Source organism: Calliphora vicina, chromosome 2 (assembly GCF_958450345.1).
Source record: "Calliphora vicina chromosome 2, idCalVici1.1, whole genome shotgun sequence".
Taxonomy (NCBI): domain Eukaryota; kingdom Metazoa; phylum Arthropoda; class Insecta; order Diptera; family Calliphoridae; genus Calliphora; species Calliphora vicina.
This window is the reverse complement of record NC_088781.1, coordinates 54,872,971-54,898,966: the sequence shown is the minus strand read 5'-3', so window position 1 is coordinate 54,898,966 and position 25,996 is coordinate 54,872,971. Positions and strand designations below refer to the sequence as shown.

At 29.1% G+C, this 25,996-nt stretch overlaps 2 protein-coding genes across 5 annotated transcripts in view; both read left to right on the top strand.

Annotated features, from left to right (window-relative positions):
* Positions 1-25,996, top strand: part of LOC135952272 (basigin-like) — a 75,723-nt gene that overhangs the window by 36,545 nt on the left and 13,182 nt on the right. The window lies entirely within an intron of this gene.
* LOC135952552 (bromodomain-containing protein 4A-like) lies at positions 1,575-24,144 on the top strand. Its single transcript, XM_065502553.1, has 3 exons — positions 1,575-1,712; positions 21,222-21,450; positions 22,865-24,144. Exons 1-3 carry the CDS (start codon positions 1,575-1,577, stop codon positions 24,133-24,135), a joined length of 1,638 nt encoding a protein of 545 aa, XP_065358625.1. The 3' UTR covers positions 24,136-24,144.

Sequence of the window (25,996 nt, the reverse complement as noted above, 5' to 3'; positions counted from 1 at the left end):
TTTTGCATATACCTACAATTTATACATTTTTCGTTTTTTTTTTCACTCTACCTCCTTTACCCCCACAACTTACCGTTATACGAAAAAGTCAATGTTATTTTATTGACCATTTTACAACAACAACAAACAACCTGCTCATTCATATATACACACACGTGTAGTTAGTTGAGTGTATGTTTTAGTTGTTTTGTGGTTAATAGGTAAGTGTGTAGAAAGGAGAGAAAAGAAAGGAAGTGTGTGAGAGAAGCAGAGTGGGTGGCTGGGTTGGCTGGGTATTTGGTAATTTATCACGAGTCTTTGGAAAATTTGGTTTCTAACCATTTACCTTATGAGGAGGGCAAGAGCGGGAAGAGCATTTAAAATATTGTTACATGAAAAAATAGGGATTAATGTGATAGATAAATAAATAAAAAAGGATATTGAAATTTGTCTACTCAAATGATGGCTACATGTTTTCTAAACCCTTGTTAAGTGAACAGCAACAACATTTACATAAATATACGAAAACATTTATTCGAACACATATTTTAGGCGTCAAAATTATTACACTTGTATGAACATGTAAACATGTTTTGTTCTCTGTTTCTTTTTACTCAATCATATGTCAAATCATAAAGTAGTGCTGCCAATGTTGCATTTCTTTCTTGTATAAAAAACACTTTACTTATTTCATATGTAACTATGTACTGTCATAATGTCATGTTTATATTTTACAATAACGTTTATTCGTCCTAATAATACGATTTCTCAAACTCTGCTGCGATGATGACCTAATCGTTGTTACAAAATCTCTTTCCATATAGACATTTATTTCTTTTAGTTGAGAAAATGGTATTAAACGAAGTAGATTTACAATATTTAGTTTTGGCATAGTAACTATTCGTGTTTATAACTAGGTTTAATAAAATATAGTGAGTGACAATATAATTTAAACTTTTGGTTTGGAAACACGAAATAATCACTCGAGGCTAAATCCAGAAACGTAGACTTTTGCGGAAAGCTTTCTTATACCCAAGTGATCATTCAAAATTTAAACCACTGAGTCATTTGAGATGCCTAATGCTTTCCCAATTGTAAACAATTTTTAAACAGTTAGACCTTCCCTTGTGCCTTCCTTAGCGGCCCCAAAGAGTCCTTATTCAGGACAACGATCGCCTTTCTAGAAGACCCCTCAGCGCACGTAACCATAAAAACTTTCCAATCGTGAGTTGGAAGCTGGATCTAGGCTTTCGGGGTATCTCACTCACCGATACCACCTCAAGCCTAGATACCGGCCATAATTCGGCCAATGATGCGACAGCAGTCTTGAGTAGCAACGCTGAGCGTTCATATACACAAGACATTAGTTTAACGTGACCCTGGTACCAACCAGCATCATCGCATTGAGGAGGAGTGCCTGGGTGCCTCTTTGAGAACTTTCCAGAATACCCCTACCAATTTTTGCTTCACCATATCCCAATTTGATTGAGATATGGATCCGTCATTAGCACTCCGATCTATAACCGCACTAACGAGATTGTATTCGACAATCTCAATAAAGGATTTAGCTATATATCTTTCCCGGATGCTGGCTCATGGCTGTCGCTTCCTCCTCTGAACGTTGCCGTTTAGGCACCGCTGATGACTCAGCAGAAGGAGCGGTCTTGAGACCAGAGGAACCCGAAACATGGGGTTCAACCGCCTTGACGGTTTGGGCTTTAGCGGCTTTGGAGGTACTTGGGATGAAGTCCAGAGGTACCTCGCCGCTTAGGTCACTACCACCTCTTTTTGTTTTTTACATTCAGCCAACCTGGGTGTATCAGATTAATCTCCTGCGACACCAGTAGCATGCAGACTAATCTGGCCCAGTGTAATAACCTGACCAGCCTGGGGCACGGTAACAGTCGACTCACCACAGCCCGTTACCATCGCTGTGGGAGTAGGGTTCCCGGAGATTATGAAGCCCCCGACTGGGTACCTTCAAATATAACTAACTGTATACCAAATTACTTTGGTCTACATATTTCCTTATACAATGTTCTAATGACTTAACATGTTCAACTTTCTTTTTCTTTTAATATAAATGTTTACTAACTCAGCAATTTCAAAATCGCGATATTTTGAACTTTGTCAAACGGATATCCTTAAGTTTTTTTCGATTTTTTTGCTCGTACAATTTACTTTTGAATCATGCTAATGACATGAAAAATTTTGAAACTTTTTTAACCCAACTACACATTTATCTCTTTCAAAATAATTTGAAATGTTTAGTAAATTTTTGTTGTTGTCATTTATCTTGATTTTTTGTTAAATACAATAAAATTACTTTGTAGCCATTGTGTTAATACATACTTTGTTGTTAGTGTCGTTTGTTAATGGATTCTTATCATTTTTATTGAATACTAAAAATTCCTTGAACTTTTTTTCTTGCAATTTTATTCTATTTTCAATACATTCACCTTATACTGTATTTATATACTCTGTTCATTTCATTGATACGATAAACATTATAAACGAATATAAAGAAAATTACAAAAAAATAAAAATAAAAAAAAAATTGTGCAATTGAACAAAGACCTGCCTTGCCATGCAAACCAATCTACAAAAAAATATTTAATGAAAAAACTTTTTTTTAATAGATTAATGGAAAAATAGCATATTTTCTTATTTCCTTGTCTTTTAAATTTATTTTATAAATATTTTTGTAACTAGTTAGTTACTCTCTCTCTGTAGTATCTCTATATGCAATAACTGACAAGCCAGGTGCTAATATTGTAATAACAATAATAAAAGAACAAAAAAAAAAGAACCAAACATGGCAAGCATACATAGGTTCTTTCTGCACACAGTTCGGGGAGCTACCACAAGTGCATTGTCTTTAAATGAACTGAGGTCATGTTGTTTTTAATCAAACAACACCATCTGTATTGTTCACCCTACCTACCTACCACCGCCACCAAACTCTCACTCAGTCTCTACCAGGTGCATGTAAATAGAATTGATAAACAACTGGGAATACGTTTTTAATTCAACAGGTTTTCTTTTTTTTGTAATAATAAAAAACTAAAAGTGTATTGTTTAAAATTATAAAAAAAGTGATATCTGTGAATGTATGTAACTAAATAAAAAGTATAAAAATACTTTGATGGTGTATAGATATGATTGTGATCGCTTTGATAGATTAAATTATGTTTAAATTTTAAAGAGTTTCTTTGCTGTTAATTTGTTTAAAGAGTAGCATTTTTTAAAGTAGGATTTAATCATGAACATTTAAAAGATATGCATCCATCATGTTAGAACTAGTTTACTTACTCTGTTGCTAACTAGTTTTCATTGATTTTAATAGATTTTAAAAGAATGTTTCATATTATGCTCATTTTAGGCGTCTTTCTAATTTAATGATATGGTAACACTTCAGCAGAAAATAGTGCTATCAATCAATAGTGAGTGTCTGCTGACATTATGGTGTTGCCATACATACAGTAAATTGACAGCACTGAATTAATAGTTTCTTCTTCTTGGAATTTATCATTCATAGTGAATGACAACATATGCATGCAATAATGATGAGTAAAATAAATAAAAATAAAATTTGTACTATAAAAAGATAAAATAAATTAGTATTGAGGAATTGTATACAACTCTTAAGCAGTTAAACTACAGAACAAAAACTGAGCTTTCTAAACAGCAAAATAAAACAAAAGTTCGAAAAGTTTATTTAAAGAAAATTTAATAGAAATTAAATGCAACTAATTAATTTTCTCATACAATATTCTAATGACTTAACATGTTCAACTTTCTTTTAATATAAATGTTTACTAACTCAGCAATTTTAAAATCACGGATATCCGGTTATTTGGTGACTTTCTATTTTAATGTTATGGTAACACTTCAGGCAGAAATATTGCTATCAATTCTGGTGAGTGCCTGTTGACGTTTTAGTGTTGCCATACATCTAAATCTTATTTTAGTGCTCTGTAGAGTGACAGTGATGATATTTTTCAATTCATTTTACCTTTCCTATTTATTTACGCTGAACATCATCATAATTATAATTGCTATTACTATAAAGAGTATGCATAGTATATTAAAATGAGGTATATGTTATTTTTTTGTTATAAAATATATAGTAAAATAAATATACTTTCATTATCGTGCTCATCATCTTCAACAGATTTGTATATACAAATTTATATACCTATTTAAAACAACAAAAAAATATTATAATAATATACATACATATAAAAATATAAAAAGTTTATTTTTGCAAAAATTTATATTCTACACTATACATGTTTATACATATATATATATATAAGTATGAATGTATAACAGATAGAATATTAATATATATTTACATACATATATTCTTATGTACTATATCTATGTAGAATAATGTGTAAGTACATGACTAGTACTCGTGGTGCTGCTTTAGTTTTACTATTATATCTCCACCACCACCCAAATCACCAACCACCGTCATCAAATGAACAATAAATATTATAGACTGTTGTTTATATTAATTTAAAACAAAATTTGTTAAAATTAAATTTAGATTTAATTTGAATTTTTGTTAATTTTTGTTTAGTATTAACGCATATTGTAGTGATGATGATACAATATACTTAAAACACACACAATTCTACATTCAAATAATGTTATTTTGTACTAGTGATGACATTTAAGGCACAATTATGTCATTTTTTGGCTCAATTCATTACTAGGCATTTTAGCATTTTAAGTTTTGTTTGTTAATTAAAACTGTGTTACTAACAAAATCAACTATTGTGAATGAAAGGTTCATGGGATTATAGATATGGCGATTATATGTTTAACAGGCTTTAAACTCTCGTTTCATTACTTTGCATCTCAGTTTAGTACCTTTTAGACACTATTTTGGTACCAAATCCTATTGTGCCCTTCACTATTGTTCTGTGTCTTACATTAGTTTTTCTATTAAAACTTTACTGTGCTAAATTTCACCTCTCTCTCTCTCTGTACCCTACACTCATTCTCCGTATCTAAGTTGTATTATGTTTTTAGTCGGCCATTCGTACAGTTAGTCAGTCAGTCATTTTGTTGGTATGCTTGTCTCTGTCCCGTGTGTCTTTCTAAGTTTTGTTGTTCATTAGTTTTCTACACAAACAAAAGTTTTCTGGCCACATACGAGGTAGTGTTATTGGTTTGGCCCAAAAAAAAAATAATAGAAGAAAAACCAAACCAACCAACAAACAACATAAAGATAAACACATTTAGCAAAACACACATATTTAATAGGGTTCCTAATTTTCCGGACTTTTGGCATTACTGGGAAATATTAACAAAATCTGTATATTCCTGGGAATTTTTTAATACTATATTAAGGAAAAACCAGTAAAATATTTCAAATAAATCGATAAAATTCCATAATAAGCGAAAGCTAAACTCTTTCGCAGTTAACTTTTCATTATAGGGCCTTAATGAGGGACATTTGATGGATTTGGGTAATTTTTTGGTTTCTAATTAGGGTTCCATATTTTCCGGACTTTTTTCATTACCGAGAACTAATAAACAATTTGTTTCATTCTCCGAAATTTGTTTATACTAAAATTAAGCCAAAAAAACAGTAAAGTTTTGAAAGAAATATACAATATTTTTGGTTAGTCCAATATTTTTATAATAAAGGGTGTTTTTTTAAGCCCGATAGAACTTACGGAAGGGTTAACTGTCAAAGGAACTGTCAGTATACTCTGGCAAATAATCATGAATATGGCGATAACTTCAATTTTTTTCCGATTTTAAATGTTTAAAAAAGTTTCCATTGTATTGTCAATCACTGTTTAACACTGAGATTTTTATGTACAATTTGTACTTTTTTTTTTTTCGCAATTTCTTATTTTTTTCAACCAAGTATGAGAGCTATGTTGGAAATTCCAAAATTAAAGAAAATTTAAAAATCTTGAATTTTTGGTGACAATAATTTGATATTTAGATTATTTACCTATTTATTACCACTTTCGACACACAGTGCGAAACTGTTTGTAACAAAATGCTGAAAATGAAAACATTAAAAACCAACAATGACGTTAGTTTGTTTGTTGTAATAGTTGTTGCAATTTTTGTATGTTCGCAATTTTTCTACAACATATTTGAACACTGTTTTTGTTTTTGGCTTGTACTCTCTCTTACATGCATGCAAACATACATACATACCTATGTATGTAAGTATACATAATATGAGTGGTGTTCTCAATAGTAGATACATATGTTTGTATGTATATAATGCTAACCTGACAGTGTTGCATTTAACAAGTTAATAAAAATGGACAGTTAGTTTTTTTTGTTGTTGTTTGCACAATAATAGACAGACAGTTTTGGCAAGTGAAAAGTGGGTGGCCATTTTCTTTTAAACATTTCATTGCAACATATTATATATGTACCTTTATTTTGGTTATTATTCCATACCATTAGCCCATTAGTTGGTAGCAGCAGCCTTTTATCTATTTACCTAAGCATTTGCAAATCCCTCTTTATAGACACATGTATTCTCGTGCATTATTTTTAATGTTTATTTTTTTTAACTCAATTTCAATTGGTTCAAGTGTATGTCTATCTGTCTAAAACTATTTTGCCGGCCAGCCAGTCAGCCAATTTCGATATGTCTTGTTCTATGTGTTTTATTATATTTATGTATTGTATATGTTTTCATTCGGATTCCTCTTTAAGAGGTTAGATAATATATTTTGCTTATATTTTTTCGTATTTGTTTTATTGTAATTGTGAAAAGTGTAAAACAAATATATTTTTCTTGATATGTGTAAATACATATTTGGTCAATTCACAAGGTTTCTTATCAGTCATATTGTCATAATGTCCTAATATATCTCGACTCGACAGCTCGGCTTAACCGACTCTTAGGTATTCGGCGCAAGTATCTGCTGGTAGGTTACGATAACACAATAGACATACAGAGTAGTATTATTGTGGGAATTTTTTGCTTGAAAAACAATAAAACCCATTGTGAAATATTAGGACATTATGACAATATGACATGATAAGAGACCTTGTGAATTGACCAATTGTAAAACTAACCATAATACAATTTTTCGTAATGTAAAACTGAGATGAAGAAGAAAGCTTTAACTTGATTAATAATGTAAATGAAGTTTTAATAACTCATTTCAAAGTAGCGATTGCTGCAGCTTGGATCCAAAGATTATCGAAAGTACTGTCAGAAACCTTATCCAGAACATAATAAAAAACGCCATCAAATAATGGACCAAGCAATAGCTCATTCTCTAAACGTAACAGTAAATTTAACCTTATAATTTGTTATAATATCGTAGTTCATTCAGTGTTTAAAAAATACCGTAGTTTTTTTTAGCAATGTAACAAATGCACAGGATTGCATTTGTCGCCTAATGGCACCTTTGCAATACTCACAATGTTTTAGCGTTTTTACAATGTGTATTGTGTTTGCATCACTGACTCTCTCTTTTTCAAAATGGAGAAATGAGAATAATAGAGAAAGTAAAAGGAAAAACAACCAGAATAACAATTATTTGTTGAGTTGTTGCCATATTTTTGTAATTTTTTGCTCTGTAACTATGTTCAAAGTTTACAAAGAAAAATACGTTCATAATTAATGACAAACATATGCATTTGTAAACTTTTGCAATCTAAAATGCATAAGATTTGCACATTTACTCAAAAATCAATTGCTTTTCTTTGAAATTAAATTTTTCTAAACTAATTTTAAATATAAAGCAGACTTGTATTGAATATATGACTTAAAGATGCGCGAATTGTTCAAATCTTTAGCTTTTATTTTGAAACATTTGTACAATATAAATTTATTCAAAGTATTGGCCATTGTTAGCTATTACCTTTTCCCATCGAACCAAAAGAACTGCTCATCTTTTGAGGCCAAGAACGAATCAAGCCAATATCGGATATTCTGTTCCAAAGTGGAACTTATCCCAAAGAGAGAGTTCTGCATCGATCGAAAAAAATAGTAGTCGGACGGGGCACGGTCTGGACTATAAAGCGGGTGAGACAAAACTCATTCTAAGTGAAATTGTTGGCTCGTATCAAACGAATCAGTTGCATTCAGATTTCAACGGCTCATAATAGATAGGACCCTTTTGCTCCCACCAAATATAGATAATTACCTTAGTGCCATGTTGGCTTTGGTGTCAATTGGTTGGGCTTCGTAATGGATCCGGTGCAAAAATGATTTTCTTTTATAGCGTTCAAGCATCATCTCGGACATGCAAAATTAGTATGGTACCCAATTTCTTAAAATTTGTTTCTTAATTAAATATTTGAAAAGGTTTCTCTTCTATGTTAAAAAGTTTCATTCATATACTACATTTAGCTACAATCTAGCCTTATCAGATTAATTCCCCAAAACTTAATTTATTTTTTTACAATTTTATATCAATAACATAAAAAACGCCACATTTGTTTTACTTATTTGTAGGCAGTGTTACCAACCAATGTTTTGACAAGCACAGCAACAACAACAACAAAACAAACCGTTGTTTTGTAAACACTAGTTTATTTTTCTAAACAGAGATGATTTTCCATAAACATTTCTATTAATCAGATAATAAATCCCTTTACACATACATTTTACTACAATTATTTATTTTGTATAGCAAAGTACATATTTATTTAATAAAAAATTTACATTTTACTAGTTTTGCGTGCTCTCAATACAATTAAAATACAAACGAACAAAAAATATAATAAAATAAACAATAAAAATTCACGTAATGTAGGGATGGCTGATTTTCTTTATTACAAATACAACCATGAAACTTTGGTCAAGTATTGGAGAAAAGTCGTTTTGAATTTTTATTAATTGTTTTGTGCAAAATCAACTTGATAAGTTAAACAAAAAAAAAAAAAAAAAAAAAATGGTGTATATTGTATGTATAGAAAATATTGTGTTGTATTTTTCAATAATAAAATAAACAGCTGTAAACAAATTTATTGAATTTCATTATGGAAAACTAATTGACTTATATATTTTTTTAAATAGATCTGTTTACCGTGTATTGTTGTTTTTTTGTCTTTATGGCTGACCAGTTATTGAAATGTTTAAAGTTTAATTGAAATTTATGTGTTTAATAAAAAATTTTATAATTTTAAAATTGTTTTATTAATAATGTTATAATTAAATAATTATTAATTAAGGAAAATATTTTAAATTAATTAAATTTGTTTATCAGTGGCTGACGCACAGTGCACAGTGGGGGAACTAAAAAAATTAAAATTAATCTTTAATTTCTATGATATATAGTCGACTTTAGGTTTTCCAAAATGCAAAAATTTAAAATGATGACAATTTATATGTTTATGTTATGTCAACATCCTATAGATGTTCTCGAATAGTAAGAGATATTCTCAAATTTTTCTTCATTTTCTAAAGACATCATTTAAAACTGAAGATTATTAGATTTAAATTTTCAAAAAATATTTTTGATTATTCCAATTGAAAGCCCACAAAAGTATGTTGATCCCCAATTAAATGCAAATATAATTTTTTTTACACATACATTTTAATGAACAAATAAAATAAGCGAAGAGTAGATGAAAAATTATAAATTCAGAAACACACACAAAATTGTATGCAATTGATTGGTGGATTGTAAACAAAATTTAAGTGAAACCTTATATGAGTTAAATATTGAATTAAAATGCGACATTCATCGATAATACCAAAGGTTAAATGATTATTAAAGTGCAAAAAAAAAATCGTAGGAAATATAAAAACAATTAAAAAGTTATAAATAAATTTAGTATAATTAAACAAAAGTACAATATAAAGAAAAAATGAATACAAACAAAAAATGTTATCAAAACAATTAAAATATAACTTTGGACTTTGTTTATGATAAATTCCAGTCAATAAAGTTATAGAAATTAATTGCGGTTCTTTTTAAGTTACGTACGAATATTTACGAGTTAGAGTTGTTAGAAGACCAGATTATTTGTGACAAGTGTCAATGACTTGTTGTTTTAATTCCTGTCATCATTTTACAAATAAAAAACGTTTTTATTGAAGCTCATGATTTAAAAACAGTAGTGGTATTCGATGTTTTGTGAATGCTCACTTTATTTGTCATTTTGACAATGTTTGCAATACAAAATTCCACTAAAATATGGCAACCTGTTTACAAAATAGTGTTTTATTTATTTTCCTCTCACTTTTTCCTCTTCACTTTTTCAATTAATTTCATTTCGCCATATTAAAATAGAGAGAGAGGCAGTGATGCAAACGCAATTCATATTGAAAAAACGCTAAACCATAAAATAAAATATACATAAAAGCGTTACTGTGAGACAAAAAACCTAAGTCTGCTGTCAAAAACGTAAGTCTTGTAATAACAAAATACATGCAAATCATTAGTCAAATTCCAAATTTTATAAAAATTAAAAAAAATAAATGTTTGACCGGAATTTACCACCGTGCATTTCATAAATTTGCAAATTGCAATACAAATTCACAAGATTGTGAATTGGGCTACTGTATTTTGTTGTGTCAGCCATAACATTTTGGAGAAAGTAAATATTTTTAAAGATTTTACTCTCAGTTGCCCCTCTAGTTTAACCCTATGAGCTAAATCTTCTTTTTTTGGCGCAATAATGTGACAATTGCAAACCTGTGTAAAAAAGTCGTAACATTTTGCAACATAGTTTGCTTCAAACACAGAACTACGCTCCTATATTCCGACTGATCAACGACAATTTGAATAAATAAATAAATAACATAATTTGGCCCTGATATAGGAAAATTCTCCAAATGCTATGAAATAATGTTAAGCCTGCCCTCGTTATTACCACGAAAGCGAGGGGGGTTGGCGTTTGTTTGCATTAGACCAGACGAATATTTAAGTAACTCACATTATTCTTACTCATTATCTACTTAACCAAAAATAAATAACAAAATATTTCTATGTACATATAGTATAGAATTGTGTATATAAAATATTATTATTCAGTTATTGAAACTCAAATCGTAAAAATTGCAATAAAATTTAAAAAAAAGTTGTTATATTTTTATACACTCTCAAAAATATTCACTGAGTCAGGGTTGGAAAATTTAATTTTTGTTCAGTATCCAAAATAATATTCAACTTTTTAACATTTATATTGGCGTAGCTTTGTTTTGCAAATTTTCTATAGAAAATACTGTTATACACAAGATTATATAGAAAATATTAATATACAGAATATTTTTATTTGCAAATACTTTTATAAACAAGATTTTGTTCAGAAAATACTGTTATACTCAAGATTTTCTATAGAAAATAAAGCTATACAATATTTGCCATGCAATTTTTGCAATGCTCTTTTGAATTTGAACTTATAAAATCATGACTTAAAGTCATAAAAAAGTCATCGTGTAAATCCCGTAATAGTGTCAATAAAAAAGTACGATCGTATCATCATTTTCATCCCTGTACTGAGTACATTTGAACTAATACTTATGTATATGTACTCATACACACACATTTTTCGTAACGTGTAAATGGCCAAGGTAAGAAAGAAATTTGAAGGCAATTGTGTATAACAACAACACAGAAAAAAGAGAGAAGAAAAAACGAAAATAAAAACAAGAAAAAGAAATTAAAAACAATAATAAAAACAATAGCGAATAAAACAATTCAACAGTGAGTAATCGAAGAAAAAATGCTGTACAAAGGTACCAAAAATTTCAATGAATTTAAAGGAAAATATTAAATCGAATACCTAGTTCAGTTTATATTAAAATAAAATATACAGGATCTAACATGTTGAAATATTTCAGTAAGGACTGTATCAAGAACATTTTACTATTATTATAATAAATTATAATGTTAAAATTAGTCTTATGTTCAGGAACTGTCTGAACTAATTCGTGATCGATTCTTTTTTGGAATTTTTTCTTATGTCCAACATAACGACAACGACAGTATGTACTCTCACGGATGTTCTTGTGCGAATGATCCCTATGTCAGGTATAGACATAAGTTCTCATGGTTGTGTTAACCATTTTCTGAGCACTTTTCTGACAATCTGACAACCGTATACACGTAGCTTTATTGAAATGGATCCATTTTTCATCACAAGTAATGATTCGGTGCAAAAATGATTTTCTTTATAACGTTCAAACATCATTTCGGAAATGTGAAATCGTTTTTAATTTTTCACAATTTCCCTGCTTTTGGATGAATCCTGCTGCTCACAAACGTTTTGAAATTGCCGCTTGAGTAGCTCCCAATGATTTTGCAAGCTCTTGTTGAATTTGACAACAATCATCATGGAGTAATGCCTCCAATTCTTGGTCTTCAAACTTTTTAGTATTGTGATCAGTGATTTGAATATAGAAATATTTCAAATGAGATGATTGACCCTTTAATTGTTCAATACATCGTCATTTCGTTACATTTCGCAGTAACAAAAAAACAAAGTATATACTGATTCACTAAAACGGCCAGAACAATTTTTGTAAAAATTAAACCTAAGTTTCCATAGTTTTGTCAATACAATAATAATTGTATTGACGTAAACTATGTTTTCCAGAATTTTATAAATTATTTTCTTTTTTGTTGTTAATATAAGTAAATAAAAGAATATATTAAAGAAATACTAAAAAATTTCTTAAGATTTTTAATTTAAAATTTTCTCCGGACTAATAGATTTCCGGCCATACAAGGTATTTTCTAGCAAATTTGCAGTTTGCCAAACATCAATTTAACCTTAAACATGGTATAAATAATAACCATATCCATATACAAATCAATCAGCTGGCCTAGTATTCCCAGAAAAGCCACCACTACTCTTTTAATTAACAAATCTATTTAGCTGTCTATAAAACGACAAAATGACAATTATTATTCTCATTTAGAACTGACAATATCACTTGAGTCTAATTATGAGTTAATAACTCATCTCTCCCTGTTCTTTGTTTTGTTATTGTTTGATTTTTATTACAATACATTTGACACTCAAAAACGAAGTACATTTTTGTCGTGAGTGTCATTTTAAAAATGACTGTATGTTTATAAATATGATTACTTAGGGCATAATCATTTGTTCTAAATATTTGAACAAAACGTGTATTTAATTTTATTTACTAATATTTAAATAATAAACAATAAAAACAAACAAGTAAATAAATATAAACAGACAGACAGCAAAAGTCATTGTCACAAAAGAGCCAACGACATGTGTACGTACCTACAAAAAAACCAATTATTAATTTTATTGTTATTAATTTTTTTTCTCTCTGAATAAACTGCTAACTTGGCTCTACAGCTTTCGTATACAATTTTAATATTAATACATATAAATAAATAAACAAAGGTATAAAAAACACAATTTTTTATACAATAATAAAGGTGACCACTGTGTTATGAGGTAAAAACAACACAAACTAAACAAAATATTATTTACATAGTTAGATAAATAAACCTAGTTATTTATTCATAATGTTATTTTTAAAAGATAAATCAACAAATTTGTTTTCATTAAAAAAAAATACAGAAATTTAAAGCAACAAATATTACTTTTTTTTCATTTCAATTCAATTGCGCTATCTGTGCTTAAAACGTATACTCACAAAAGTCAATATTCTGAAAGTCTAACTGCTCCTCTATTGATGTTCTACGTTTTAAGAGTATTTGACTTTATCGCCATTTATGTGTAATCCTCTGTGTGTTATCGTTTTAGGGACATTCACTTTGGGATGATAACAATGATAATGCAACCCTGTATTGAATGATTTAGTATGGGTTGCCGTACTATATAACATTTGGAAACAAAAAATATTAATAATACCCCCTAACATTTCCGTGTTTTTGCTGTGATAAATAAATAGCTATAATAATATACATATGCCAATACAACAAATCTGTTATAATCTACGTATAAATATTTGTTTAGAAAATAAAATAAACAAATGAGACAATACAAACAAAAATTATTGTATTTTATTTTCTTACTGAAATATTAAATATACATAAATATAAAAAGAAAAAATGCTGTATTTGGTTTTATAAATATTTTGCTTAAATGTTTGTATTAATGTTGAAAAATCTGTAGGAGTAAATATCAGGTTTATTAACTAAAGCCAAATATGCAACCAGACATGCTCATATTATTCTTTTAGTTAAATGGCTTGTAAAAACACAGACCAAGTAAAACGAAATATTTAGAAAAATTTTGTAAAATTTTTGGATGTTTAAATAAAATCCAATAGCGGTATTCACAAGTGGAATAATTGCCCTAGTAAAAAAGCAGAAGGTTTTCGCGAAGCTATAGCAACCAAGATCAAGCTCATTAGTCCAGCGACTAATAGTTCAAGAACTAATATCCAATATTATATTATTGATAAGCTCCCGGGCAATAATTTTTGGGACTTTTTAAAACATTGTCTTGCTATTAAATGATCTTGTCTTGGAGTAGTTTTACGAGCCTTCTTCCCAAATCTTAAGTTTTTTTTTATAGAAAAAAAGTAACAAAAATAGATAATACCCAATATCTCGGGAACTATGTACTAGAGATCGCCGTGTTTTGCATAACATGTTGTACATTTCTCTGGCAAAAATATGAATAGTTTATAAAGTTTAGCCAAAATATTTATTGACCTAAATTCACATAATTGCAAAACATTCATTGACCTTTACAATTGGTCTTCTTTGCGCCTTTTTATTTATTTATATATGAACTCATAATTTGTTCTAAATATTTCATTACAAATGTACAAAGAAATACATATACATATTTTTGGTTTGAGCATAAAAAATATTAATACTCAAATTGACATACTTAAGGTTACTTTTTATTTTGGAGACAATCTGGCTGGTCACTGTGGCGTATTAGTATTTTTTTTATATATTCCAAATAACTTAAAAAAAATAAAATAAAGACACTATTGCATGGCGACAAGATGCTTTGAGAAAGAGAAAAATAGCAAATTTTATGAAAATGTTGACATATTGTAATGTTTATGTTGGTTCACACACACACATTGTGTTTGTAGCATAGATTTATTTTATATTATCATAAGTTTTATTAATTGTGTTTATAGCGGCCATAAAATTTAAATTATATGGTTTATAAACCACGTGTAGATGTTGGTGTTTACATTATAAATACTTTATGCGGCAACCCCTTTGATTGTAGAGTTGACAATTTGACAACATTTTAAATTGAGAATAAGAAGAAGCTCACGGTAAATAGTTAAAATGTCTGATAGCAGTGTTGGCATACGTACTTGTCACGCGTTTTTAAGCGCTAAACAGCTTAATAAAGAAACAAAGAAAATTCTTTAATGTTTTGAGAATAATAGGTAATGTTAGAGATAACAGGAAAGCCTTTTATGTATTAAACATTCATAATTATTGCACAATCCTTGAAAATGTATACCAGTTGGCTGATGCCCATAAAATACATACAATCAGCATATTACGAGAAGGAAGATAATTTGTTGACTAATCAATTGTTAGACTCTGGTAATATTTAGTATGAATGCTTTTTGGATTAAGGTGAATATATATGTATACATATATATTTATTTGTACATCCATACAAATAAATAAAGTAAAACTATTCAAAAAATAAACTTGTGCGTGTTTAAAAATAAACCGAAAATAGTTGTGTGTTATAAATAATGTATGCTAAAATTATTTCAACACCGACCGACCATTGATGACTATGACAATGACACTGAAATCAAGATCTACACTACTATCAAGCCTCCCAAACCCCGGCTACTTAGCATCGTCATCATTAAAATTAACATTGACAAATTATTCTCAAACTCACATGAGGTGTGATAAAAATGGCAACTATGAATTAAAAAATAGAAAAAGAAAAAACAAAAATACTCATACATTTTGCCACAACATACTAATGGTCAAAAAAAGTCAACAAAGTTTATTTTTTAAAATTTTTCTTATAAAAACCAAATGACATAAAACACATGCAAACACGCAAACACAAACAAGCACAAAGTCTGTAACGGTACATGTTTGTACAAAGGAAACAGGAACAGACAAAAAGAGTGAAAATAGGATAAGAGAGATAGAGAGAGAGAGAGTGAAAAAGACCAGCTATATAGAATGATAAAAGAAAAAATCAGAAACTTGGCAACAATATTATTGAAAGAAAGAAAATATAAAAAATACAACAACAAGAATACAAAAATTGGATGAAAAGAATTATGGAGGTTGCTTTTTGTTGTCGTCGTTCGTTGGTTTTCTGATTATAAGTGTTGTCGTTGTCGTTACTGTTGTTGTTGTGTTGTACTACATATTTCTTTTTCATTTTCTATATGGTTTGTTTTTTTTTTTTCTACTATTTTGACGTTATCTGGAGACTCTTGAGTTTCCTTTTTGTTGTTGTTGCTGCTGCTGTCTCTGTTTGCAACAAAAACAAAAAAAACAAAGTATTATAATGGTGTCATAAATTTAATTAAATAATCAGTTTGTTTGGTTTAAGTTGACATGATATTGCTACTAATAATGAGTACAAACCATACACGTTTATTATTTTGTTACAAAGATGATGATTATTATTATGGCATTCATTCACGCAAATTAATTAAATACCTACCAACAATACATAAATAATACAGGGGCATAAAAATGCGTGTGTTTTTAGCGGTATTCAAAAGTGGACTCCTTAAATAATTTATTTATTCCTCCCAAATCATCAACATTTATGTTTTTTTTCAGTTTTGTATATAACACACTCGAAAGGGGGTCCTAAATCTGAGGAATATGTTGAATAACAAAGCTTATCAAATACACTTGATTTTTTTGTTGCTTAAATATACCTAGTGTATTTCAAATCACCGTCTCCGTGATCTTTTTGCCCTACAACCCAATCTGATCTTTACGATTTTGATTACTTCTTAATCTTTGGTATACAGTGAATGGCAATACAATGGAAACTTTTTTTGGAAAATTAATTTCTGTAAAAACTTAACATTTGGGAGAAAGAACTCGTAAAACAACTCCAATACAAGATAATTTAATAGCAAGAGACTAACTAGGGGTATACAACAAAATACTGAGTCACTAAAAGGGCAATAAAATGTTTGTGAAAATGAAAACTAAGTTTCCATTGTTTGTTTATATCATAAAGAATATTTTTATGTTGTTTTATATTTTCAGAATTTAATTATAATGTTCTTATTTTTTTCTCAATATAAGTAAATTAATGAAATAATAAAAAATACACATTTTTAAAATTTTTTTTTTTGTGGAATATGGTATATTAATTGAATATTTGAAAAAGTTTCCATTGTATTGTCATCCTCTATATGTTAATGAATGTTTTCAATCGAATTTCACATGTTTCCTATTGACTGCAAAAATGTATGCTTAGGGAAATGCCATTTTTGTATATCCTGGTGGAACTGGTCCAAATAGCAGTTAAACTACTTTTATTAGCATCGCTGTCTTATTTTTCTCCTTTGCAAAATGCAACTCTGGGATTGTACAAAAAGTGCTGCCATATCATATTTAAACAATTGTTAATTGAAGTGTTGCCAATATTTAGTGAATTTGCAAAACAATAACAAACAAAATCAAAATAATAACAAAAAAGGTCATAAATTGTTTGGTATAAATTTTGCAATAAACTAAATAAAAGAAAAACATGCTCATACATACCTAATTTGATTCATTATCTATAATTAAGCAATTTTCACAATTGTCGTCATCAATATACACTATATAAGTATACTGCATACAGCAATAACAACAAAAACTGTGTCTCTATTTCTCATACCCATACAAACAATATTCAATTATCACAATTTCGATAAAATACTCAAATTCACATACATACATCCATACATACATATGTACCTATACAGACAGACAGGCTGACAACAGACAGACGTTTATAAATGACGGAATGTTGCAAAAACAAAAACAAACATGCGAATATTATTGCAGAGTTGTAATGAAATAAAATATTCAATTAATAATGTCGTTTATTATTTTATAACAAATAATAAACGAATTTTTATCAGTGTATATTCAGTGTTTATCTGACAACCAAAATCCGTTTTTGCACTAAAAAACAATTTAGTAAAATTTTGTCAAAACACTTATTAAAAGTATTTAAAGCTTTACAATAAGTTGTTAATAAAAATATAATAATAAACCTCATTTATTAAGTGTAATCTTATCAGTACTACTTAATAAAACAATATCTATAGCTACATATTTTTATTATTTTATTTTAAAGTGTTGTAGCCTAATCTCGGCCGATAACAACACAGTTAATTTATATAAAAAAGCGCTATTTTTACTGCATTATGATGAAATTTATTATATGAGGTATTTCAAATATTTTTTTTTTTTTTTAAGAAAATGTTGCTTATCAAATTTATTTTTCAAATAAAACTGTTTTATTAACTGAAAGTTAACAATATTAGTATAATCTTTATAAGGGATTGGGAAATGTCGGTCAAAAAATTTTATTTATTTAGAATAAATAAGAGAAATAATGCGACAGCAGCAAAAATCTGTATCTTTAAAAAATTTACGTCATATTACAGCAGTTTGGAATAGAGATAATTTCAATAGCCTTTCTAAATCGTTTCAGAATTTCCAAAACTCCTATATAACTAAACTAGGCAAGTTCTTTATCATAGTTTAGCCACATGTTCAATGGAATTACGAAATGGTTTGTGTCTCAAATAGGGTGTGATTAAAACGTCAAACCTGTTTTTTTTTTGTTACAATGGAGCACAAATTTATTATTGTATTTCATTTGTTTAATTACTTTAAAATTATACTAATAATAAGTCAAATGAATCATTCACTAAGAACCTTTTAAATATAATACAAACAAGTACAGTGTGGTTAAAAGATTATTATTTATTTTGAAAACATTTATATTTTTAAATATTTAAATATATATACAAAATATTAACCGTAATATATTTATGAGTTTTTGTGTTGTTTTCAACAGTTTTTATAAATTTAAATTTCAATTTAAATTAAATATTTATAATTATTATTTATAGTTTTATTTAATTTTTGTTTTCATTTTCTTAATATTTATTTGCTTATTTTGTAAATTATTTCCTTCGAATACTAAATTATAATTTAATTTTTATTTAATTTTTATCATTAATTTCAAATTTATACCAAAAACAAAACTATTTTACAAAACATTTTTATTACATTCAACTTGGAGCTGAACAAGAATTAAAAAAAATGATTACCAAAAACCAACCTTTAAACAAAATTTAAATTTAAAAAAACCATCATACCACAACTATTTAAACAAAATTAGCTAAAAAGATAATAAAACTAACTGCATAAATATCATGATAATTTTATGTTAAATATATAAAATGTTTTTTCATTTTGCATTATTGTAATTATTATTAATTTTGTGTTTGATTCATGTTATTTTTTTTGTTTTGTTTTAGTTTGTATTTTAATTGTTTATAAACTGTGTTTGTACTTTTTTTTATTTATTTTTCTTTCCAATGAATTTCTCTTCTATAATTATGGTTTTTTTGTTATTGATTTTTTACTATTATTTGTGGCTATTTTTTCTGTTGAATAAAAAAAAACAGATTATTATAAAACAAAGTTTTAAAATAAATTTTATATACAAATGTACATAGAGAAATATACATAGAGACGATACACTTAATTTTGCCAAACATAAATATAACAAATCATATGTCTGTAACAACAACAAAATACATAGAATAACATGTATTTGGTTGTTGTAAGTGTTAGGTTTTTGAAAATGACGTCTCGTCTCTATGTTACCCTATGCAAATGTACATATGTGTGTTTTAATAAAGGGAAGTATGGCGAAAAGGATTAACTAAATACCTGTCTAAGCAGAAGATTTAACTTTTATTATTTACTTTCAAGAGCTCACCTAACACATGATATTCATCAAATTTGTTTTCAAGCTAAATATATCAGGTTAAGTCTGCATTTATTAGTGTTATTGCATTGTGATGACAAAATTGTTAGTGCTTTTGCTCAGACAACTTTGTCTCGACAACAAACGTCATTAATTGTTATGATAAATATTTGTCAAGTATAGACAGGGGTCATCAAAACGGGGTCCCTTCGACTCTACTTGATTGTTCGCACGTAGTGAACTACCACGTAAACCATAGACAGGGGTCAAGGGATAAGGTTAAGTAAAAAATTTCAAAACAATTTCCTTTTCTATCGTTTTTTTAATTCATATTTATTTGGTAAATACTGCTAAATAATATAATTAGAAATTTTTAGTTTACAAAATCTCAATTTTCCAAATTATTTTAGAAAAGCAAATTTAGAAAAGCATTGTTTTGTTCTTTGCCAAACTTCTCTTTTAACATACACATTAGGGTGTTTATTTTTAAGAATTTCTAGAAATTAGGCTTAGATTATAGTGACACTTGAACAATTCAGTATTGCTGAAAATTTAAGTTTAATGTTAAACCTTGCCGTAACGGCTCTGGTGTTTTGAAAATGCATTTACATGAAAAAATTTTAACATTTTGCTAATAATTTGTTATTAGCTATTAACGATCGCATTTAGTTACAGAATTTTCAGCATTTCAGTTTTTTTAACCCAGTAACACAATAATCTGAACCTTATTTCTAGAAATTCTAAAAAAATAAAAAGAAAACACCCTAATACTTAAGTGCATCTTGATAAACTTTGTATATAAAATAAAATAGGAAAAGTAATCTATATAGTCTCTATATATTAAGAAAAATATATAGAAATACAACAAAACAATTTAACTTTAACCAAAATATTGTACATAATTTATGTGTATATCTTAAAAATACATGCCAACCTTAAACCTCTAACGCTCAAATACAACTCTAACTCTACCAAATGCTACTGCTACTAATTGTTCCACAACTACTACTACTGCTGCTACTACTACTACTAATGTCAACAACTATAAAACGCTAAAACTACAACACTCTTTTCTGTAAATGTAAACAAAACAAAAAACAACAACAAAAATGGTGTGAATTTTAACGGAATCAAATGGAAAATATTGAAATAAAAATATAAAACTCACAAATTTTAAAACAAAACTCATCATCAACACGACGGACTACAACAAATAAATAAATAAACAATTTATTAACAACACGCAAATTCCAACTCTTCGTGTGCGAACCCACCTTTAACGTATAATATAATGATGACCATGTTTTGTTTTTGAAATCCCCTACACCTTAATAAATGTGTTGGATTCATTTTAACATTTTGTTTATTTAGCAAATGATGTTGAAGATTCGACAGAATTTGAATTTGAAACTGCTTTGTATTATGGCGACTCAACGGTTAATCTTGGTGAACGTTTTTCAATTACCTGTATTATACCCATAACAGATCCCATAGAATGGTTAAAAGATGACGAACCCATAACACTTCATAATTTACGACACGGTCGTGATGAACATTCATATGTCATAAGCGAAAGTGCTATTGAGGGTGAGTAAAAGGTTTAGCAAATAAACAAAAGGAAAAAAACCATACATGCTCCCCTCCCAAATTTTCCACAATTTAGCAATGTTTTCAGGGTTTTAAAAGGGGGTGTAGAGTTATTGTACCCTTTTTACGTTTTAGTTTTTTTTAGTTTCTTTTAAGAAATTGTATTATTATAAAAATTAGTATTAAAAGTCATAGAAGGGTCAGTCATATTATAAGGTTTGGTTTCCTTTGGTTTTAAGTTTCTTTTTTGTCAATTTGAAATGTTTGGTTTGTAGGTGTTAGAAGTTGGTAGAAAATTATACAGGTTAAAATAATTGTTAATAGTCATGCCAAAATAGAAAAAAGGGCAGCAAAATATAGCCATTAAGCAAATGAATTTGACGCCTAACTCCTACTCAATGTCGCCATAAACATCAGGGTGAAAAAAGAACTTCTTCCTTCAACAAAAATTTAAATAAATCTGTTACTTTTAAACGAAACCGAGAAATTTTAATAAAACTTCTCAATATGGCTTAATAGAACGACTTTGGTTGAAAAAAGTCTTCGGATTTCTAAAAAAATGCAAATAATTCTTAGGCCATAAAGCTATATATAAAATAAGACATATTTTATTAAAATCGATAAATAAATGCGCCATAAATCCCATGTCGCAGAATCCGTCTTCATTGAAATGTTCGAAATAGCAACAAAGTAAAACTTGGCAGCACTTTACAATAAGTTGACAACTCTTTACGTTAAGTTACCAGTGATGTCTACTAATTTATAGTAAAACTCATGAACATCGCGTTTAAATGATTTGATGATATAAATTTCAAGTATTTTGCCTATTTTTTAAGTTAACTGCTTTATTCGAATTCCCAGTTTGGAAAAATCATACATTAAACTTCCTGGAGAAGTTGTTTGACTAGTCAGTGACTTAAATTTAAAAAAAACTATTCACTAGATTGGAGAAATTTATATCTTTTAGACACTCAGAGGCAGGCCCCTTTAGATTCGAAACTGAAATTAAATGGAATTTTAACCAAATTAGTTTATAATTCATTGCTAAATTGTCAACATTAAGTCACAGAGCTAATATGTTGTAAAAAATTGACAAAAATTACACGCAGAGTAATTACAAACGACCTAAAGTCAAATAACTTTTTTACAGGGTCTTTAAAATCTTATTGATTTTCAGGTCTTTAACTTCATTTCCAATAGTTTATTTTAAACTAAACCTTGAACAAATTATAATAGTTTTTTTTGTCAAAAATAGTTAAACTTTTCAAGAATTCGTTTATTAGTTCTAAATTTGGCTAAACATTTTAATACACTCCTTCCCAAAAGTAACAATATATAAACAAACCTTGTATACTCTAAAAAATATTGCTGCTTGGACTTTGCAACTAACAAACCTCACCGAAAAAAAACAAAGGTGAAAAGCACAAAATCGAAGCACACTTATCGGTACGTCATGCACTAAAAGTCCACGAGGGCAAATATCAATGCAATAATCTGCACAGCAGTTACCATACATTGCGTGTTCGCACACCACCGATTGTGGCGCAAAAGCCCATGACTATATCGCCATTTCTTCTGCATCCGATTGGTGGCGGCAGCAACACGGACGATTCATCGCGACACTATTCAACCGAATCCGGTTATGCAACCATACATGATTTAACATCCAGTCAAACGAACGACGATGACCTCTTCACACGTACCTGGGAGCCAATAGATCCCGAAACTCCGCCACAAATTCTAGCACTGCCAACAAAAAAACCAATAACAATGACAACAATAACTGGACAACATCATGGTAGCCATCATCATCACAATCACGACCATCCGCCACATGTACAGCAAATGGAGCACGACCTGAAGCACAAGTTATTTTATATAAATACAACAAATTTTGATGGAAATCCACTGGCCAACGATGCCAGACATCATAATCGAACAAAAATTGATTTGGTGAATTTGGACTTGAATCCGCCACCAACACCACCACCATATTATACAACCGATGCGAGGAGAATGCCAACAATATATTACGCCGCTACACCACCCAGTTTTCCACCACCTCGCACCTCATCGGCCATGATGGTGCCACATCACACACCACCACCCCCACCACCGGTGGTGCAATCTTATCCACATAATGTGCAGACAGCACAATATCCCTTAACGCCAGGCTCTGCTATGGGCGGCTATCCCCAACATAAAACACATGAAAGTTATCATATGGGCTCGGGAGCTGGAGTCCAGCAGACTCAATATCCCATACAAACAATGCAGCCTCCCTATTACCCACAATATCCACCAACACAACAACAACAACAATACCCACAATACAATACGATGGTATCGTTTCCATCGCATACAGGTCAGGCGGGCAGTGCACCTGTGCAAACCACCACCACCTTGTATCAAAATCCTTTCCAGCAGTACAATCAAATGCCGGCTCCGCCTCAATATAATATACCTATTGGACCATCAGCTGCTGGTGGCAGTATCGTGGCAACATCAGCACCAATATTTGCCTCATCCTCCACACAGGGTCTACAACCAGCACCTGGTATCGCCACGGGAGTGGGTTATGGTGGTGGCATGATATCATCAACCATAAATACCGGTTCAACTCTTAGTAATCTCGAATTATCTAAAGCAAAGGGTGAGCTTCATAATTTTAGCTTTTATCGCTAAACAAATACAAAAAAACGTTTTCAATCAATTTCAAATCCTTCCCTTCTTTTTTGTTTTGTTTACAAACAAATCGAATCTAACCAACCATTAACGTTTTAGTATGCATATTTTCCTCACTTCATGTCATAAATATTGCATTATTTTTTTTTTTAAATAGACAAGTAGCTGCTGCTAGCTAAAATAATTTATCTTGCTCGCTCTCTCATATTAATTCTCATCGCCTTTTCATCGATGATTCTTTTTCAACTTCATACATTTTCTTCAAAATTTTATTTTCACGTACATTTTTTTTTTTTTGTGTGACTCCATCTATCAATCACTCAATCAATCAGCTGTTGTGCTAGCTCGTTTGTTGTTCGTTCGTTCATGCGTTCGTTGGTGTTCGTTTAAGCGTTCATTATTATTATTGTTATAATACTCGCTCGTTGTTCTTTTTTAACTTTCTTTTTTTTCCTCTCTTTTCTTACTTTTTTTAAATTAAATTTTGCTTTAATTTATTTTAAAAATTATTTTTTTTTTTTAATAATTTTCTAAGATTTTTCTTTAATTTAAGGCTTAAATTTAAATAAAATGTTCAATTTAAACTTAAATTTTATATGTATATCTTAAAAAAATATAAAATTTTTAAATTTTGTTTGAAATAATTCATCGTTATAAACAAAATCTTACAATGTACACCACTTTTCTATAACTGTAATCAATTATTGATAATTCATATCAATTTCAATTAAATATTGATAATTTTCCCATTAACTAACAACAATTGGGAATTTAACAAATCTACTTTGATGACTTTCATTTGTCAATGTTTCAATAAAATAACGGCATAAAAAGAGAGAGTGTATGTATGGTGACTTTGAGTAGATTACAGTAATTGAAAGAGAAAACCAAAAACAAAATGACTTGGTAACACTATTTTTACTTAAACTAAATTGATAACACAGGAGGACAAACTCTTAACTTTTGGAATCAATTTATTAGTACATGTCAGAATGAAGTTCTATATCTATAAATTATAGCCTCTTTCACAATATCGAATGAAAGATTTCATTCGCATTCTAAGCGAAAGAAAACTGATTTTGGTTTTCCTAACTACATATTTATGTGAACGGATCAGTTTTCTTTCGCTTAAAATGCGAACGGAATCTTTTATTCGATATTGCGAATCAGGCTATTAAGTTTTATACCCTACAACCATTTTGGCGTTTGTAATATTATAAAGTATTAGTCCACTATCCATCCACCTTAAAGTATACCGATCGACTCAGTACAAAGTACCACATTGGATTTTAACTATTCGGTTACAACCCTAGAGATGTGCTTGTGGTCTTTGTCTTGCTGGAATCACCAAACTAGGGGCATATTTTTCTCAGCGTATAGATACATAACATTGTTTAAAATGGATCTGTAACCGATTTAGTCATATTATCTTGTATGATATAAATTGCCCTAAAAAAGCATCAAACTATAATATCGACATCCCCAAACTTAAATGTCTGATTTGTGTACTTGGGGTCTAGTCTCCTTCCCTTCGACCGTTTGCAAATGCTTTCCCATTACTGTCTCTTAAGTTGTATTTGGATTCATCTGAAAAGGAACAATATTTTAAATCAGCATGTATTGAAAAAGAAATAAGTCAGGTGCTATACAGAGAATTAAAGTGAAAAAATCCAGTCCAAGAAATAAGTATAGACTGAAATTCTCAGAATCCAGTTACTTAAAATAGCCAGCCTATTCCCCTGATAAAGCCTAATAGATTTCCTATATCATATCTATCTATATACCCCAGTTCATCATGGAATCTTTCCCCTAGCCATTTTTGACTGAGACCCTGTAACCGAGGACAGTTATGGTTTCTTGT